The sequence below is a fragment of the Anabrus simplex genome, chromosome 2 (assembly GCF_040414725.1).
Source record: "Anabrus simplex isolate iqAnaSimp1 chromosome 2, ASM4041472v1, whole genome shotgun sequence".
Lineage (NCBI taxonomy): Eukaryota > Metazoa > Arthropoda > Insecta > Orthoptera > Tettigoniidae > Anabrus > Anabrus simplex.
This window is the reverse complement of record NC_090266.1, coordinates 685,307,989-685,328,337: the sequence shown is the minus strand read 5'-3', so window position 1 is coordinate 685,328,337 and position 20,349 is coordinate 685,307,989. Positions and strand designations below refer to the sequence as shown.

The window sequence follows — 20,349 nt, the reverse complement described above, 5'->3', positions numbered from 1 at the left end:
TCTCTCTTCCGTGAAATACTCATTTAAATCATCGAGTGGAATGTCAGGTACCTGAAGCTGTTCATGTGTTTTTCCTATGCCCATGGCTCGGAGATGTCTCCAGGCACTAGCCGTATTTAGGTTACTTACTGATTCGCGAACATATTTAAATTTAAGATTACGGATGATTTGTTTAGTTTTATTCCTAATTATTCTATACTGTTCATAGTCATTTGGGTCCTGAGTACGTTTGTTATGTCGTAAAGAGCATCACATTGAGACGACATATTTTTAACTGCAGGGATTAGCCATGAATTAAGTTTGCGGGATATTCTAATCTGTCTTTTCGGTGCATGTTTGTTGTATAGATTGTGTATTAACGAATTAAATGTATTTATTTTTTCATCAATGTCTGTCAGAATTAAAATGCTATTCCAGGGAAGATTGTAGGCATCGTGTCTTGATTCATAAATGTCGATATCTTTCATATTCCTGCACGTTATATACCTAGGTTTATATTTTGGAACGCGAAATATAAGATCGTGGGTGGACACGGCAGGTACTGAAATTTGTCCTTGGGTTACCATTTTTTGAGGGTAGTTTGTTACTTTGAGATCTATTAAGGTGTGGGAAATGTTGTTGGCAGTACGTACATGGTTTGTAGGGTCAGAGGGAAGGATAGTCAAGTCACATGAGGAAAACAAGTCTTCTAGTTTCTTGGTATCGTATTTCTTCGTAAGTAGATTTGTATTGAAGTCGCCTAATATAATGATATGTTGATAGGCTGGTAGCAAGTTAAGTAGCTGCGTTTCAAACTCAGTCAAGTAAGATACTTAAGGTGGTTGGTAAACCACTCCAATAAGTATTTTCTGTCCACTTGCAACTACTTCAATGAACATAAACTCTGTCCTCGGCATTTCACCGGTCAATGAGGAGCAAATGACACGTCTCTTCATGTCATCTCTACAGTAGAGAACACTACCTCCACCCCTCTTATTTGTACGATCATGGCGGTAGAGATTATAGCCGTCAAGACGAACCATGTTGTTTGGAATTGATGGTGTTGACCAGCTTTCACTAATACCTATCAAATGGACGCTATTTTTGTTAAATATAGCCTGAATTTCGTCAATGTGTGCGGGCAAGCTTAGGCTGTTCAAGTGACAACACTGGAGTGTATGAGGATATAGTGAAAGTTCTTGTTTCAAAAGGTTACCGGCATCTATGTTCTGTGAAGGAGTGAGGGGTATGCTATTCGTAGAGAGGTCATTGTCATGAGGAAATACTGTAGCTACCTGACTAATGGGCATACTTGAACTGAGATGAAGAATATCTTACCTGGATTTCCTGAAGAAATGGACTGCTGACTGGTTAAGGCACCACACACACATACGCGCGCGCGCACACACACACACACACACACACACAAAATAACATTGACTGGGTACATCACAATTGTCATATCACTCCGATAATCCACCTAACTGCCTCATATGTAAGTTCAGTTCATTAGGTGAGCTAATGTGGAGCTTTTTCCCGTCTTCCAAATGAACGATAATGCGGCCGTCCTGCATTGAAACTCGCCGCATACCCCAGAAGTCCCGAGCTTTACGCAGTACTTCTTTCCTTGTGGATGTCAGAGATTCTGTTATTAATAATTTGGTACCTTTAAGAGCTCACTTGGCGCGCCAGATGCGGTCTCTTTCATGGTACCTGAGGAATTTAATGATGATCGGCCTATTACCTGCGGACACCACCTCAGCTGCTGTCCTCTTCATACGGCCGAGTCTATGACATCGATCTATGCTGTCTATAGACAATTCGATGTTCAGACTGTTTTTCTTTGTTATTTGCTTTACGTTGCACCGACACAGATAGGTCTTATGGCGACGATGGGGCAGGAAGGGGCTAGGAGTAGGAAGGAAGCGGCCGTGGCCTTAATTAAGGTACAGCCCCAGCATTTGCCTGGTGTGAAAATGGGAAACCACGGAAAACCATCTTCAGGGCTGCCGACAGTGGGGTTCGAACCCACAATCTCCCGAATACTGCACCAGACTGTTTTCTAATGTACCCAGTGCCACAGAGTACGTGTCCTTGTTGGGGGTCTCACAGACACCATGAAGGAGTAGGCAGTTCCTTCTGCTATAATTGGAATCTCCTTTAAAAATAAAGGAACACGTATTTTTTTGTTTTCGTAAAATCTACTTAAAGAGGGTGTAAGAAAGACAGGAAAGGTGTTGAATTCTTTGTATGTGGATACTTATATCACAAAAACAAAGGATGTAACGGACATGAAAATTGGTATTTGGAATCTCCTTTAAAAATAAAGAAACACTTATTTTGTGGTGGTGGTGGTGGGAGGGAATCAACTTAAGGGGGTGTAAAAGGAGTTGAATTCTTTTTATGAGGATACAAGTAAGAAGTGGACTTAAAACAATTCACCGCTAAGGGGTTTTGACTGGGGGATGAGGAGTGATGATAGAAATATACGTTTATATTGAACTGTTAGAATTACGAAGTTAAAGTGTCAAATGATATCCTAGGTGTTAAATAACAGAAGTTTTGAAACAAATTTAACCCCTCAGAGAGTTAAATGGGGGTTACGATCCGAAAACAAATATATTAATTCCTTCCTGTGAAACGGTTTAACGCATGAAGACAAAATTCCAAATAGTGGTATATATTTTAAATCATAGATGTGAAATAGGAAATAATTTTAAACGTTCCACTGCTAAAGTGTAAAGTGTAAACTATATTATTCATCCCTCCAAAACCGTTTGGCGTACAAAGTTTTAATTGTATGAGAAGGGTTTCCTTTTATGTCCTAGGTGTAAAATACTGTATACTTCAAAACATTTCTCCCCTAAGAGGTTTAGATGGTAGTTGACTCTATAAAACACAATATCCATTCTTCCAAAACCGTTTCAGGCACGAGCATATATATATATATTTTTTTTGTGAAGGGTTGTCTTTTGTATCCTAAATGTTAATAAATATTTCAAAACATTCACCCTTAAAAGAAATATTCATTCCTCCATTACTGTTCGACGTAAAAAATTCACAGGTTGGTCACTTTTATGTAGTAGATGTTAAATCAGGGGTAGATTATAAGATAAATTTTCATTTCCCCCAAAACCGTTTGACGTACGAACTGAGGACGTATTTTACAGGCTCAGCTGACAGTAGACTCTCCAAAATGTAAAACTTCGAATAATAGCATTCATTTTAAAGCCGTAGCGAAGCACGGGTATCTTGCTAGTTAATATATACTGTATTTCCTAAAACGTAACTACCCAGCCTTTCTTAACAATGATCGGTTGCTTATGTTTGTTAGTGCACATGTTTTGAATTCTAGGTTCTACTGGCTTCAAGATGTAATAAAACATTGACTGAGACATCCTTAAATATTCATAAAATCTATCCAGGTACATTTTAAGCTGCTGACACAATTTATAGACTTCTCACTGTGTAGTTCGTTCCTTATTGAGTGGATGGTACGTCATATTGTCTTCTCGTACTGGAAAGTAACACTATGCTATACTATTCACTACCTCACTGTCAGAGTCTATAAACATCTCAATAACACGGCAGTACAGTCCCCTTTGTATTGTTCTCGGAAAGGAACTCGCTTACTTACTGACTGAATATTCCTTTACTTACTGTGTCAAATGGTGGGAAATGTGGTGAGGAGAAATGCATCAGTACGTTGTGTTGAGGCAAGGTGTGAGGTACATGGCGAGATGCTCGACAAGATGTGCTACTCCAGTGTGTTTTTACTCTAAGACATTTATATGAAAGTTATGAAGCTCGACTACTCTACAGCTATACAATCACTCGTGCTAATATCTTGTATGTCCTATTAACTGCATCCTTAATACTTAACCACTGACCCATCTGCCTGATATTGTTCCATCTATTCGATGGGTTGGTGTATAAAGCTCCTTCACCAATTTGGATCTTTATATTTTTTCCTCAGCTTTGATGGTGTCCCATATTTATCATCTTTGTTCATTGTAAGCCTTCACTGTGTGTTTGTATCTCATTTTGAGTCCCACTTTGTTTTACTATCCTCAAGTTTTAAGTTGTGCATTTTTCGTGATATTCTGTTTACCTGCATCCTCTGCATGTGCTCATACCATTTGAATCTAGATGATATGATTATATTGTGTAGCATACAATGGTTCTTATCTCTGAACATCCTCCTTCCCCATTGTCCATACTTGTAAAACTGCAAGCTTGTAAACTTCATAGCAATTGAGACTTGGGAGTTAGTGTTATCTGACTGAGATTCTCTCGTCTTCAAATGAAGTAGGAACCATATACGGCATGTTTGTATTTCTGAATCTTCGAGTTGATATTTCTTGCCATGGTATTGAATATTTATTATTAATTATTTCAGTTCCGTGAACGTGTAAAATCATCGCACGAAGCTTTCCAAGCAGCTCTCCGTGTGCTGGAGAATCACTACTCTGGACATTTGGAGAGAACAGAAGAGCAACGTGTTGCCATCAGAAAGTATCATGCCCCCAAATTGGCACGTCTTGCTTTGGATAGCACCTCTATGTGTGATGTCATACAACACGGTAGGTTACATTACCTTACTTTAACTTTCGGTTGAGGTGCAGAACTGTGAATAATTCCATGGTAGAGAGATCTCTTTTCTGAATTTCCAATTCCTCAGTTTATAATTACACTAGCAGAAATTGAAAATAGGAATGCTAGTGAGGACTGTCTTGTTGATAAAAATGTTAGTACAGTAGACCGTCGATGCATCGTTCCTGGAACTGTAGTTTTCCCGTATTCCTTGTTTAATTTATTCGGTCTCAAAAACCAATGTTAAATTCGCTCACACTCATCGTTCTTCGAACTATCATTTTATCGCATCAATCGTCAAAAAAATATTTGTATTTGGCCACAATCTCCCTGCATGGATCAATCATACATAAGAAAAATATACACAAAAGTTTTTATTAATATAAAGAGACAGCTCAATACTCCAGCATGTAATAGCGGCAACCTGTTACGCGAGAATGTACGAGCGATTCAGAGTTGCTAGTCTTGAGCAAGGATCTTGTAGGCTGGAGTGCTGTTTGCAAGTTATTCATATGCAACCTCACCATGAGCGTCCTGGTGCTAACGCCTCTCTTCAACCCACTAACCGACCCCTAGAAGTATTTTTATTTTCAAGAATTAAAATGGAGGCACTGTAAAATCCAAATCTGCCACCATTTTGTGTGTTACTATTGGCTAGCTAGGGCTGCCACCTTCGTTCAAAATGAGAAAATCACGCAATTTAAAATAGTCACGGCGTGCGCTGGGTACGTTTTAATTTGTCAGAGGGTTATTAATTGTGTCGTACATTGTGGAGTGTGTGGGATGGTAGAGACCTGTTTACAACTTTATTGTCCACTGCCCAATTGTCTTGTTACAACCTGGACCTAACCAAGTCAGACTAATATTATTTTCACTAGCCTGGTATTGAAACTGTTAGCAGCCTCGCATAGCCCGCTGTGACACCGTCCGAGATGCGCCATGTTGAATTTCTAACTTCTGTTACATCGTCTGAGCTGTGCCGCTTGGGATCTCTAACCTATCGTTCGCGAAGGGTCTATGAAATCTTTACAAAAATACATGTTATAGTCGTAATATCTACGTATATCATTAATTTGCAATAAGAGAACTGACCTTAAAGGTTTCCAGTTATTACGAGATGTAAAGAAAAGTGAAACTGAATGACGTAAAAGTAACGCTTTTAATTTTCATCACTTATATCATGGTTGCAATATTCTGATACCATTATGTATATTATCGGCACACTTTATCTTGGTGCATTTACACCCTAGTGCTGAATCGGTCGACCTCTGCAATCTTCAAGATTCGTACTGGCAACCTTTGAAACACAAACTATGAATCGAAGCATCGTTGTGCGACATCTGGCGTACGCTTTACATACTAGTACTGTTGTTGTTTACACAGCAAAGCCAAACTATAGAATTCATGCTAGGAACAAGATTCGCATCGAGAAATGTTATATAATGTTATATAATGTGTATGTGACACAGTTATTGGCTTAAGATTAAAACGGTTTAGAAACTTCATATTATAACAATGTAAATAATCTGGTTTTTTTTTTTTTATGTATTCAGTTTGTTGGAGATGTAGATTTTGTAGATATAGGGTAGTACGTTAAGTCATGCATGCATTCATATTTTCTTTGTAGTCAAGAATAATTTTCTTTACATTTGATTTTGGTTATTATAGTTAAATAGACCCGATATGTCCTTTTCTGTTTGTCATTTTAACGAGCGATGTAATGACATTGAAGGAAAGTCCAGCCTCGTCATACCAGTTGTGTTTTGTTGTTGATTAGTATGTTCATATTTTCAAAGTGAAGTTGTTAAATTTGGGAGAAGCGAAAATAATAATAATATTCCAAGTAAATCATATCTGGATTGATTAGTGCCAGAATAAATCGAAATTGTAAAAAGGGTTATGCGTTAAACATATTAAGAGTGGACTACCGTTTAACAGGCGAAAATTAATTTTTTAAAAAATTAATAATAATAACTAAAAATAAAACTACTTTTTTTTAAAGAAGAATTTACTTTTTTTTTTGTGGATATAATAATAATTCATGTGATATCGGAATTTTTAGTGAGCCGTGCGTAATAATAAAATTTAAGTGATCAGGTGTTGATTTTGTCGGAAATCATTTAATGACGGGATGTCGTTTTTAATTCGGAATTAAAGAGTGTGGTAATTTAACTTGATAAATTAATAATATTGAAATGTAGATCGGTGCTAATAATCCGTACATGTTAATGAACGTGTGGTTTAAATTACGGTCCAATATATTTTTACGTATAAATGTCGTGTCTTAAAGTTGCAATTCATTAGCCGGAACACGTAGGACTAATATTACGAAACCATGATTGTCAAATTTTGGTAAATATAATTTCAAGATGTTACGATTATTTGTGGAGAACGAACTAAGGCGTAGATCAAAATGAGATAGAAAAATGTTAAAGAATCTGCAGTCAGATAATAAAAGGTCGTACGATGTCAGAAGTGAATAAATAAGTCAGTTGATAATTCTGTGAGAAATAAATGAATCAAGGAATATTGAGATAGAAAGGGATATAAATTCCGTACGAGAGACACTTAGGATATTGAAATGAGTGTAAAATGTACGGGCAGTGTCACAGAGAAATACTGAGTTACGTAGCGGGTAGAATTCGGACCCGTGACAGCATGTACGAAATAAATAGACTGTACAGCTATTCGTTGAGATACTACGGATGTAAGGATAATGAGAGTTCAGAGTCCACATAAATGATCGTATATTGTAATCATTGTAATGACGAGTGATGACAATCGTGATGTCGTGATAATAATAATAATAATAATAATAAATATTGCAGATAAAGGATTGGACCGCCTTAATTAATTGAGCGTTGATAAAGATGTTAAACGGGAATCTAAATGATAATATGCAACCGATAATAATAGTAACAATAACAATGTAAGGACGATGTTAAATCATCGCGGTCAGCTTAATAATAATTGTCATAATAATAACAGTAATGATGCCGTTGGTTGATCAGTGAAATAATTATAATTGCGACCGATATCTTAATATATTTTGGCGGAAGTGACCGGTTCATAAATAATAATAACCTCTTGAGTGACGTTAATAATAATAATAATAATAATATCTGGAGTCACCTATTCATTAATAATAATAATAATAATAATAATAATAATAATAATAATAATAATAATAATAACCACAAGAGGGATATACTAATAATAATAACAGTAATAACCATCTGTGTTTGCGTCCCGCATAATAATGACGATATTAATCAAACGTGGCAGTGCCAGGAACCGTTGAGTAATAATAATAATAATAATAATAATAATAATAATAATAATAATAATAATAATTTCAATGATAACTTCGTGGATAAAATAATATTCTGACGATAGTGGATTTAATTAATTGGTGACAACATCCCTCTACTCGTATGTTTGAATAATAAGAATGATAAATATTATAGTCATTTGTTACCTCGTTATCGTACGGTTTCCGCATGGGATGAGTTACAGTAATACTTGGTGTGTTTGTTTACTTCGCTGGCGATGCGAGGGGAGGTCATTGTCTCGGTATTTTCCACCGCTTCTCGTTATCTCATCTGTGGCAGTAGTCTACTGAGGCTACTTTGTAACATTTCAGATCATATGTAAATAAAATATAAATGCTAATTCAGTGGTATGGCATCAGCTGGACATCGTAAGATAGGAACTGTCCATGTAATCCATTTTTCGTAATTCACGAGAAACATTACCCAGTCCGAGTACCGGTCTCGGAAAAATGTATATAGCCGGGGTACATCATCTTAGTTAAATCGAGAAGCCGACCGTAACATGGGTTATGCTCGGGCTCCCGATAGAAGGAAGCTATATCCTTGAACAACGGTTCGATTCAAATGGAATCGACCCATAAGTTATACTCCAATTGTAATTTCTTTCAGAAGCAACCCAGCAAGATATTGATACCACTTGCGGTATAGCAAGTGATTTGTTTATGTAACATGTGTGGGAATTTAAATATCGTTGCCAAATGTATCAAAGTTTCGTACGTCGGATGGCGTAATAAACTGCTCCTTCTGGCAAATTATTTCAAAGGAAACCATTCTCATAATCTTTTTATTGTAGTTAGATGATGCCCTTTTTAAAGTTAACAGTCACTTCCTAGTCCTATCATGGAGTCCTTAAATTCAAGTTTACAATCGAGCCTTCCCCATTTTAATTTTAAATTGCTCCGTTCATTCCCGTGTTCATTTATGCCGCTATATTTATATTTGATGACTTAAATAATGAACCAACACCCCTGAGATAAATGCTAGTCTGGGACTCGGGAGGTGGACGGGTGCAATATCGATCGATTATATTCTTGATTCAATTCAGATTTCATTTTCATTCAGTTGGCAGCACTACCGGAACCGGGGCAGCTCCCTCCTTACTCCTCACCCCCGTACACAAATGCACCAAGATAAAGTGTGCCGATATTATATAGTATGAGCATCTTTGGCTCCATGGCTAAATGGTTAGCGCTTGTTGGCCTCCGGTTCAAGGGGTCTCAATCGGGTCGGGGATTTTAACTTTTCCATGGTTAATTCCAAAGGTTTGGGGGCTCTGTGTGTGCACAGACTTACTCATAAGGATTCATCTTACGTAGGGCCGCATTTTCATAAGTGCATAGATCGCCTATCACGCTGCAACTTGAAAGATCTGCACCTGGCTTCGGAGGCCACACATCATTATTATTGATGTTATTATTTTTTACATGACGAAAAATGCCCAACTAGAGTACCCACATTGTATTATTTTGCTTTCCCCCTATTTTTTATGTCACCCGCATTTATCGTTTTCCCGCATCCATTGTAAATTACCCCCCTCCCCCTTGAAAAACGATGCATCAAGGTTTTACTGTAGATGTAGTTACAACACTGGATGGTTACAACTTATGAATTTCATGTGGATTCCATATAGACAATATAATGCACAGAGACTCAATTCTTATAAAATAATGTTATTAATGGGCCCACCTGTTCAGTACTGACTGTGTTGATTATAATACAAGTTCTTTAATACTTTAGGACATGTTTCACCGTATCTTATTTGGCCATCTTCAGCTGTAATCAAAATTGATCTATACACTTTAAAAAGTGAAATGTCATTACAAAGATACATATAAAGAACATACTAAAACTACACATTGATTTTACAATAGAATGGGTGTCCACTTTTTATAGATTTTGTTGCTTTACTGTTTGTGAGTTAGAAAATGTTCTAGTAATTTCTTCATTGTAAATCGAATGACACAATGTAAAGATGTCACTCCAATAAAATTCTGGTATGTTATTGTGATGAATGCCGGTTGTGATATGACTGGAAGCATTGGACTTTTGGAACCGTGATAGTTTTCTGTGGCAATGTATTAGATTATGTTGCCAATTCAGAACTTAATGGTATATTGAAAAATTGGGCGATTTCTAATAATTTTCTTGAAATTTGTAAAATGTTATCCCATCCTTTGTTCCATCTTTTTTCAAATCTACAGTAGTGATAACCATCATCATCATTAGTTAACATGTAAAACTATCCCAATTATTTTCAGGTGTTCCTATTTTAGGAAAAGAAATTGGTCGTGGCCATTATGGTGTGGTGTTCTCTTGTGAAAGCTGGGGCGGTACAGGACCCTGTGCTGTTAAGTCTGTAGTACCTCCCGATGAGAAGCATTGGAATGATCTCGCAATGGAATTCTATTACACCAGGTAATACTAGTATAATTTGTGAACTACAGTGTTTCTATTAAGTAGATTTCTTTTATATTTATTTTTAAATTCTATTCCTTGTGGCTCTTCAACTGCTCAGTGAACCTCAGTGTAGCTCCTAATGCTGGTTCTTAGGTATTATAATGTGTTGTGCACTGCAGGTTTCAACAACATAAATCAGTCTGTTAGTCTGCAGAACATACTTCTGATATATCTTCTATTGCAGCCTTGGAACTGTAAAGTACGGTTTTTTTGGTTCCAGTTGTTGGGTCATAATTCTTCTTCTCCACCACCATTGGGCATCACTGGGTTCAGTTTTTCACCAGCTGAGGACTCTCCTCTCCTGGCATAACACTACCGTGCATGTACCAGTAGTAGCATTATCTTTTCTGCAGCAGTCAAGTGTTCTAAATGCGAGTACACTACAGAGTTGTTTGTGGTGAGAGACATAATAAAAATATACCTTTTATCACAACAGAAATAATATCAAGTACTACCTCTGTCCTGAAATAATTATCCAGTGTGCTTTTTTATTTTCTGTCCTCCATAATTATCCAGTACACATAATTTGACGGTGTGTAGGAAGAAAATGAACCAAGGAATGAGTCATACAACTTCATTACTTCAGGATCTGTAGAAATTGACCAATCAATTGGCCTAAAGAACATGAATTACTGCAGTACCTTTTCGGCATACCAGACGGTTATGGGATGGAGGAAGTAAGAAAGTTTGGACAGAAAGAAAAGATTTCACATGGTCCAGTGCTTAGTTGATCCGTTACATGCAGTAAGGAGCCCATTTAACTGCTTAATCAAAAACTCTCTTCATGCATGGATGCTGTGTCTATACCTAATTTAACATGTACCAACTTCTCTGCCTATGAGCGGTGTTATATGAATTGGGGAGATGGCTGCATTAAATAAATATAACTTACGCAGTAATGACTGAAAGTGTTTCTATGGTTGATGCCTTAAATGAAAACCATGGGTTTCAATATCAGTTCAGAAATGTTATTAAAAAAAAAAACCTCAAGTACTGGGTTGTTAAAAGCTGCTTCTGATTTTCAGTTCAGCTAATAGGCAGAGGCTTTGTGAGATGTCCACGATCAAGGGAGTTCAATCAATCAATCACTGCTGATCTGCGTTTAGGGCTGTTGCCCAAGTGGCAGGTTCCCTATCTGTTTTTTTACCTATTTTCTTAAATAATTGCAAAGAATTGGAAATTTATTGAAAATCTCCCTTCGTAAATTATTCCAATCCTGAACTCCTCTTCTTATAAATGAATATTTGCCCCAATTTGTCCTCTTAAATTCCAATGCGTTATTTATATGTCACAAAAATTGGACATTAAGCGTTGGATTGGTGAGGGTAGAGAGTTGTATTGCCCCAGACACTCTCTCCAGAGCGACTCCTACTTGACAAATCTTAAAATGCGTTTGAAAATTTGGTTCCAAAAAGTAATCAAACTAGTCAGTAAAATGTTTAAAACAGACGAAGTACAACATGAAGTGGCTAAAAAGTTTGTAACATTCATTAATGAATTTTAAGAAGAGAAAGTGATCCCAGATGCCAATATCTGGAATTCAGACCAGTCCCAATTTAAGCACAAAATGGCAATGCCACGAACCTACTATGCTGGCGTAGCAGGGGAAGAGGTGATACTCCCACGTGGCGCAGCCAGGTGGTGGATGGGGGTCCTAACCGGCTTGCCGGCGGACTTGAGGGAAATAAAATACCTCTCGCAGACCAGACGCTTTACCCCCTGTGGGTGGGGGACGCACATGTAGAATACGCACGCGGTATCCCCTGCCTGTCGTAAGAGGCGACTAAAAGGGGTGAACAAGGGACTATCAAATTAAACTACTTGTAATTAGTACCATCATGCAGGGAACACCATGGGTTGCATTTACTTGCGCGTAGTACCACTATGTTAGGTAAGCCCTAGGTTTGTGATTAGTAGCGACAGTGTGTGAATCAGGATGATGGTCTTACAGTACCTGTGGTTCGTACCCCTGTATGAGCAACAGCATGTGATGAGCGACACCATGGTTCTGCCTTGCCTGTGCTTGGTTCCCACTATGTGAGGAATACCATGGGATAGTTCGAGTCCCTGTGGTTAGTCCACTTATGTGAGAAACGCCATAAGTTTGCGTTGCCTCTGTAGGTTTGCGTTGCCTGTAAATAGCGCCGCAATGTGTGAAACACCATAGGCGTGTGTTATATGTGAGCATTACACTACCTGTGAATAGTACCATAATGTGTGGAATACTGCGAGTACGGTGTCCCTTATTTTTCAAAGTTTTAATTTTGCAATGCATAGATTATTGTTTTATTCATTTGGGCCTAAAACACCCGAAAACATTATTTTTTCCTTATTTGGAACAGTGCAACCCGTGCCGACTCGCGTGCAAACATCTCCATACAAGTTGCGTCACAATAGTGGCGCACTCTCATTGTTATTGTCACGTAGTGTTCGCTTATCGGGTAGCTGTCACGGATTGTTTTATATTTCAAAGATGTCAGTGGAACTAAGGAGCAAAAAAAAAAAAAAAAAAAAAAAAAAGAAGCATTTTCTTGGTTGGTGAAGTAAATCACCAAATAACAGGCCCAAAATTACCATCTAATCGTCAAGTTCTCGCAGTTCTATTTTTCAACATACGTGAGGTTAATTTGACTGTTAGTGAAGGCGCAAATCTTGTCAATTGGGAGTGCAATATATTCTGGAAAAAGGTTAGAATACCTACCTGAGCTGTGCCTAATTGTCTGAAGAAGTTAGTGGATCTTTATCAGGTCTGGCGAGAACTGCGAAAAAATAGCAAGAAGATTCAGGATTTACATAGGTGCCGCAAAGAGAATTTTCAACTTGAATTAGATAATTACCGGGCGAGTTGGCCGTGCGCGTAGAGGCGCGCGGCTGTGAAGCTTGCATCCGGGAGATAGTAGGTTCGAATCCCACTATCGGCAGCCCTGAAAATGGTTTTCCGTGGTTTCCCATTTTCACACCAGGCAAATGCTGGGGCTGTACCTTAATTAATGCCACGGCCGCTTCCTTCCAACTCCTAGGCCTTTCCTATCCCATCGTCGCCATAAGACCTATCTGTGTCGGTGTGACGTAAAGCCCATAGCAAAAAAAAAAAAAAAAAAAAAAAATTAGATAATTTATTCAATATTGCACATGCTGATGCTCTTGAAAGAATAAAAATCGAAGAAGATAAAATAATTTTGCAAAAGCGAAGAGAGCCTAGCGGGTGTTAACAAAAATTTGGCTGATATTGAAGAAAGGGCCAGCCTGAGAAAACTCGCAGAAGATAAAGAGACTAAAGCAAATGTCTTCCGCGAACTCATTGGAATCTGCAACTTTACAGACTTCTGCTACACATGAAGACATAGAAGAACAATCCACAAGCTCTGAAGAAAGCCCGGAAGAATCTCAGCCATCCACATCTCAATCTGTAAGTTCTTTGGCTACGTCGACAAGAAGAGAAAGAAAAGATTTTATCACATCTAAGTTAGTTGCAACTTTAGACAGATGTAAACTAAGCATCAGAGATTCTGTTTATATAATTCAGTCTGTAGTAGAAGCAGTTGGTCTTAGTCCCGACAATTACCCAATCAACAAATCTTCTATTCAACGCATTCGAACACAAATGAGAAAAGAAAGAGCGAGATCCATTACATACGATTTTCAGAATAACGTGTCTAAAGTAGTTACTGTTCATTGGGATGGAGAATTGTTACCTGCTCTGGATGTAAGAAGTTCTAAAGAAGAACCAATTATTATTTCATATGATGAGGAAGAACAACTTCTTGCTGTGCCAAAGTTGGACAACTCTTCCGGCAAAGAGCAAGCGAAAGCAGTGTCAAATGCCCTTCATAACTGGAACCTGGATGATAACGTACAAATAATGTGCTGTGATACAACAGCATCTAATACAGGATGCTTGAACGGAGCTTGTGTGCTTTTAGAGCAAAAACTAGAAAGAGAGTTGTTACTCTTTCCTTGCCGCCATCATATTTACGAACTAGTGCTCAAAAGTGTGTTTGAATCAAAGATCCAACAAATCACTAGCAGTCCTGATATTCCGCTGTTCAGAAAGTTTAGAGACAACTGGAAGGATATTAATTCTAGTGCCATCGAACCGTGCATTGATTTTGTCCAACAACATCTCTGTGAGACAAATATTATTGAATTGGCGACGTTTCTTAACAATGACCTGCCAAAATCGACTGTACGAGATGATTATCGTTAGCTCATTGAGCTCACTATTGTTTTTCTGGGTGGAGTCGTTAAAAATAAAATAAAAATCAGACCTCCTGGTGCAATGTATCAAGCACGATGGATGGCAAGAGCTATTTACTCCTTAAAAATGTGTTTGCTGAAGTCCCAGTTTAAAATGAGCACTAAGGACAAACAAGCTTTACAAGATGTTTGTTTATTCATTGTGGCAGTTTAGGTGAAGCCCTGGCTTCGATGTAGTTTGGCAATAAAAGCGCCGAATCAAGATTTTTGTTTTTTAAAGACCTTAAAAATTACGAGAAAGCTGACAAGTTGATTTCCAATGTGGCTTTAAACAAGTTCAGTCAACATTTGTGGTACTTGTCAGAGGAAATAGCCATCCATTCAGTTTTTTATAATGAAGTTGATGAGCAGACTAAAGGAAACATTGTAGAAAACTTACAAAAAGAAAGCTTTGGTGATTCCGGAAAGAGATATGTTCCATCGAAAGAAGAGATGTCTGGCTCTCTATATGGTACGTAGTAGACTAGTAGTGTTTATTCTGGTATTTAATTTAGAACGTATATGTTTTATTTATAGGCACTACAAGTAGTTTTTATCTTGTTTCAGGAAAATCTTTGAGTGATTTTGTTTCTGTCAAGAGTAAAGATTTATTTTCACGACTGAAACTTGACAGTGGTTTCCTTCAAGAAACTGTATCTTCATGGAAGGACAGCGTGGCATTTGTGGAAGCTAAAAAAAGAAGGTTTCTACCTTAAAAGCAGTTAATGACACAGCTGAAAGAGCTGTTTAACTAATGACAGACTTTCATGGTTTGATTACCGCAGATGAAGAACAGAAGCAGTTCTTATTACATTGTGTGCAAGAACATAGAAAAATTTACCCAGACTGTAAAAAAGAGACTTTGAAGAGGAAATATCCAAATGAATAACTACAAAATTGTATCTTTTTTGTTACTTACAAGTAGAGCATTATACCGTATAAATTTCTGTTTTCATTTATATTTGTCTAAAATAATTGTTTTGAGTGATCATCTACAACTACATTTAAGAGACCCTGTAAGCAGCTATTTTCTAAAACTTTTAGGCCCCGTCGGCACGGGTTAAAATTAATGTAGGAAGTTGAAATTCTGGACTTGGGTGACTAATAGATTAATAAACACAATAACAAGGTATCCATTTCAATAAATGAAAAAAAAATTTTTTTCCCTTTTAAGGGACAAACTAACCGCGAGTCTACGGTACTTTGGATTAATACCGACAAATAGCATGGTTCTACTTTCCTAGCGATACGTACTATTATGAGGGGCCGATGACCTGTATTTTGGACCCATTTCGACTACAAGCATAATCGATTCAGCATTGTGCTATAGAAGCCGTCCCTTGGTCAGTAATACTATTGTTCTACGCCAGCTTCTGTGCATGTGAGGCATTCTGGGTCGGTTCCACTGATCATTTTAAATTCATAACCATCCATTGATTCTTCGTCCTCACGCTTTGAATTCTGGTCAGTGGAGGATTTTGGACTTTTAATTTTTCATAACATTTCATCTTATTTCGTATCATTAGGGGCCGATGACCTCGATGTTAGGCCCCTTTAAACAACAATCATCATCATCAAAATGGCAACGCAGAGAAGTTATGATTTTCGTGGTGTGAAAGACTTTCTTGCTATGCTTGTTTGCCAAAATAGTTTTACGCACTCCCACACAATGCAATGTCACATTTCCAAATCCGGGGGGGGGGGTATGGGACATTTGTTGCTGATCGTTTTCCAAGAAATTAATGGAAAGTTTGGATTAGGGTAAAAGAAAGTATCAAAGCCTACATGGGTACTGAACACTTTGAATGTCATGATGATGCAGATGATATTTTATTATGTATTATGTATGATATCTGTATGTTAAGTAGTGATTTGTAAACCATTTTTGTTTGTTTATTCCATAATGAACTCATCTTCATAAATAAAATATCCCAACTAACGTCAGTCTTAACCCGCCATCCCATGTCTGCAACTGAAGGCAGCCATATGTGATGGGGGATATTGGAGAACTGAACGAGTGGAGAGGGAAGGCGAGGCAAGATAGCCGTTGGCATGTACAGTACAGTTCAGGGCGCACACTGCCAACTTGAAGCTCCCAAATGCCCCCTTAAAAAGAACCAGCAAAAAATTATACCTCCACTACTTGTTTCAGCTTTAAAAGGCCTTCATGAATAAGTAAAAATCAAATCAAAAGTCACTGTCCGATTTCGTACCATTCCCTCGTAAGACATTATCAGAAAATCCCTTAAAGTATAAAAACTCGCCAAAAAATTGAGTTTCATTTACCCCAGAAACTCTGTAAACCATGCTAGTAGCTTTGGGGCTAAGATGATCAGTCTTCTCTCAAGTTGAAAAAAAAAAAAAAGTTTATTTTTAAAGGAGATTCCAAATACCTATTTCCAAGTCTGTAACATGTTCAGTTTTTGAGGTGTTAATATCCCCATAAAAGGAATTCAAGTCTTTTAATCAGTCCTCCCCCGCCCCTCCACCTAAGTGGATTTTCCAAAAACAAAAAATATACGTTTCTGTATTTTTAAAGGAGATTCCAAATACCAATTATCACATCTGTGTAAACATCTTCAGTTTTTGAGATATATTTTCATAAAAAATTTCAACTCTATTCATTTCTTTTCACCCCCGTTAAGTGCCTTTCCAAAAAAACATACATGTTCCTGTATTTTCAAAGGACTTCCCAAATACCAAGTTTCATGCCTGTAACATCTTTAGTTTGTGGGATATAAGTACCATCATACAAAGAATTCAACTCAATTTTCAGTTCATACACCCCGTGCGGGTGGGGGATACAGATGCAGAATACACCCGCGGTATCCCCTGCCTGTCGCAAGAGGCAACCTAGGCGCGGACATGGATTGCGGTTTGGTATAATGTGTTGGACCCCTGTGGATGGGAGGGGCTGAATATATTCACAGGTAATCCCTGCCTGTCCTAGAGGGCGACTAAAAGGGACATGTATCCATGGTCCCCTCCTTATTTTTTATTGTTTTTTGAGGTTTAGTTGTAGACGGATTCAAAATTCTTGATGTGTGTGCTGCTTGGAGATGGGCTTCTTATGTGTGCGATTACACTCGAAAGTCCACCTGTGACCACCCAGGAATCAGCGGGTGGAAGCGTCATATACCCTTGCAGTAGTATCCACCTGACAACACATGTCCCTGCACAGCTGAATGTCAGAAGGACATATTATTGTTTTTTAAATTTGTTTTCTATATTTAGTGCTCTGTACACGCTATGGGGTACATGTTATTGCAGGTGACTGGAGGAAGGGAGTCCTAGTGCTCATTGCCTCAGTCATCCCATATTAGGCGTCGTCCAACATCGGACCCCGGGCAATACCGGCTACGACCAGATGGGTATTGCCTTCGCTGCTTGGTTCAGCTACAGAGACCCCTCATTGGAGTGGGTGGCATTTGGGGAGGATGATTTCAGCACATGCCTTCGAAACGTCTTCGGCCTGCCCAAGGTGGTGGTCCCCCACCGAAGTCTTTAACTTGTGATTCCTTGAGGCGTTCAACCCCCTGGGAACAAGCGCAGCGTGAAGGAATGGGATCCAGCTTCTTTAGGTTTCTGGTTGCTACCAGAAGTGATGGGAATGACTTCAAGTTGGTGAAGTCTCTTTTGTTTAGCAGGCACATAGAAGGTGTCTACAGCGAACTGGAAGACCTGAAGAAAATGTGCAACGGTAGTTTGTTGCTAAAGACGCGCACTAGCGTGCAAGCTGATCTGTTGCTCAAGTGCGATCTTGACTTACTTATTTCCTTTTACTCTTTTGGAGAGCATAGGGCTTAGACAAAGCAGAGCCAGCGTATCCTATTCTGAGCCAGGGTCTTGAGTTCTCCAAAGGTCTTCCCTTCTTGTTTTGCCTCCTCCATAACACTGCGTCTTCATGACTTCCTGGGTATACCTCTCTTCCGTTGTCCTTGGGGGTTCCAAAACAGAGCCTTTCTCTCCACTGCATCCTGCTGCTTCCGCAGTGTATGGCTGATCCATTTTCACTTCCTCCGCTTTATTTGTATGCCAATGGGCTCTTCTTCTGTTGGTTTCCAAAGATCTTCGTTTGAAATTACTTTTGTCCAAAAAATACGTTAAATTCTCCTTAAGCATCTGTTTATGAATACCTGTAGTTCATGAGTAATCTCTGAGGTAACTTTCCAGGTTTCACAACCATATAACAGTACTGTTTTTACATTTGTTCGGAAAATGCGAAGTTTGGTTTCTACTGATATTTCTCTGGCCCTCCATATCGGATAGAGTTGCATGAATGCCGCATTTGCTTTGTGTGTTCTCATTTTGACATCAGCAGCTGCTCCTCCATCCTGCATAACCACACTGCCAAGATATATAAACTCTTTGACTTCTTTAATTTCCGTTTAATTTCCGTTTGCTCTTCACGTTGATACTCATTGCTTTTGTTTTCTGGGCATTTGTCCTGAGGGCCACTGCTCCCGCCTCTCTCTCCATATCCTATATCTTTCCCTCCATATCAGTATGTTTTTGAGTCAATAGGCATAAGCATACTTGCCAACCCTTCCGATTTACCCAGAAACTTTCCATTTTTTAACTCTTCTTCCAATTTTCCAATTTATTTTTAATTCTTCCTATTTTTTACTAATATAATCTCCAGTACGGTCAATACACTTGCCGTAGGATAAAGGATAAATTCTCATGTGCTTGTGTAATTTACCCACTTTCATTTTCAATGGTATTTATTGTTGCTTTATTTCGCGAGTTTACCGTATCGTCCGTCGCCTTTGTGTATCGTGTTTCTTGCTCGCTACTTGCTACAGCAGCACGTGTGCTTTACGGTTGGGCATTCAAGACCCTAGATGGTCTTTCCTACCAGGAAGCATGCCGTAAGTTTAATTCCATGAATAAACCCGCCAGTACACTTGACTACAGCATGATAGCTCAGAGTCTCCCAGGTTCGTCATTCATGACATCATTACCCATCAAGATCACTGCATCCAAGGCGGCTGTTTCTCTTGAGAGCAGAGTCGCAAAGAGTAAAAGCTCGAAGGGGGGCTCACCCAACCTTCGACCACCAAGAAGTCTGTGCCGGCTGGCAGTTCTATACTGGGACAGCAGGGGGTGGGGGGCAAGTCCCCACCCCCACCCCTGCAAGAGGTCGGTGAAAGCCGTGCCCTAGCCTGCGGAGGTGGCATCGTCGACCAGGGCTGGAAAGTTATCTTCCAGCCCGTCTAAACAAGAAAAGAAGGCGGGGAAGAGGAACGCCCTTACCGGGCGCTCCCGCACTTCTCCTGCGAAGGGAAAATCATACCCCCCATCTGGAGGGTATGAATCAGAGCCAGCAGGAACTCCTGCCCCTAAATCTGAGTTCTCTTTTCGTAGGAAGAAATCCCGCCCCCAAGGTACGTCGAAGTTCTGGGCGTCAGTCCCACCGTCTGTTGATGACGGGATGGATGCCGAGCTGTCATCTACATCTACGGATGTAGATGTTGATTGTGTACAGGTTTAAGAGCATCTTGTTGCTCATAACCTAACGCTCCGTCTTTTTGTCCACACTATGGCACTGTTACAGTGGAATTGTAACGGTTATGACAGGCATCTTGCTGAGCTGCGCCAGCTCATTAGTGAGTTCGCGGTGAGTATAGTCTGTATTCAGGAAACTAATCTCAGACCAGGTCATCATACGGTCTTGAGAAATTTCGGACTGTACTCGACAGAACAATATTATACTCACCGAGCATCCGGTGGCATTGGAATATTTGTTCGT

At 38.9% G+C, this 20,349-nt stretch overlaps 1 protein-coding gene across 2 annotated transcripts in view; it reads left to right on the top strand.

Moving 5' to 3' along the window:
* LOC136864372 (dual serine/threonine and tyrosine protein kinase) overlaps positions 1-20,349 on the top strand; it is a 331,375-nt gene that overhangs the window by 234,636 nt on the left and 76,390 nt on the right. For both annotated transcript variants that reach the window (XM_067141287.2, XM_068226255.1), the window contains exons 10-11: positions 4,379-4,562; positions 10,163-10,319. In XM_067141287.2, coding sequence (XP_066997388.2) covers positions 4,379-4,562; positions 10,163-10,319 — 341 coding nt within the window. The remainder of the gene's footprint in view (positions 1-4,378; positions 4,563-10,162; positions 10,320-20,349) is intronic.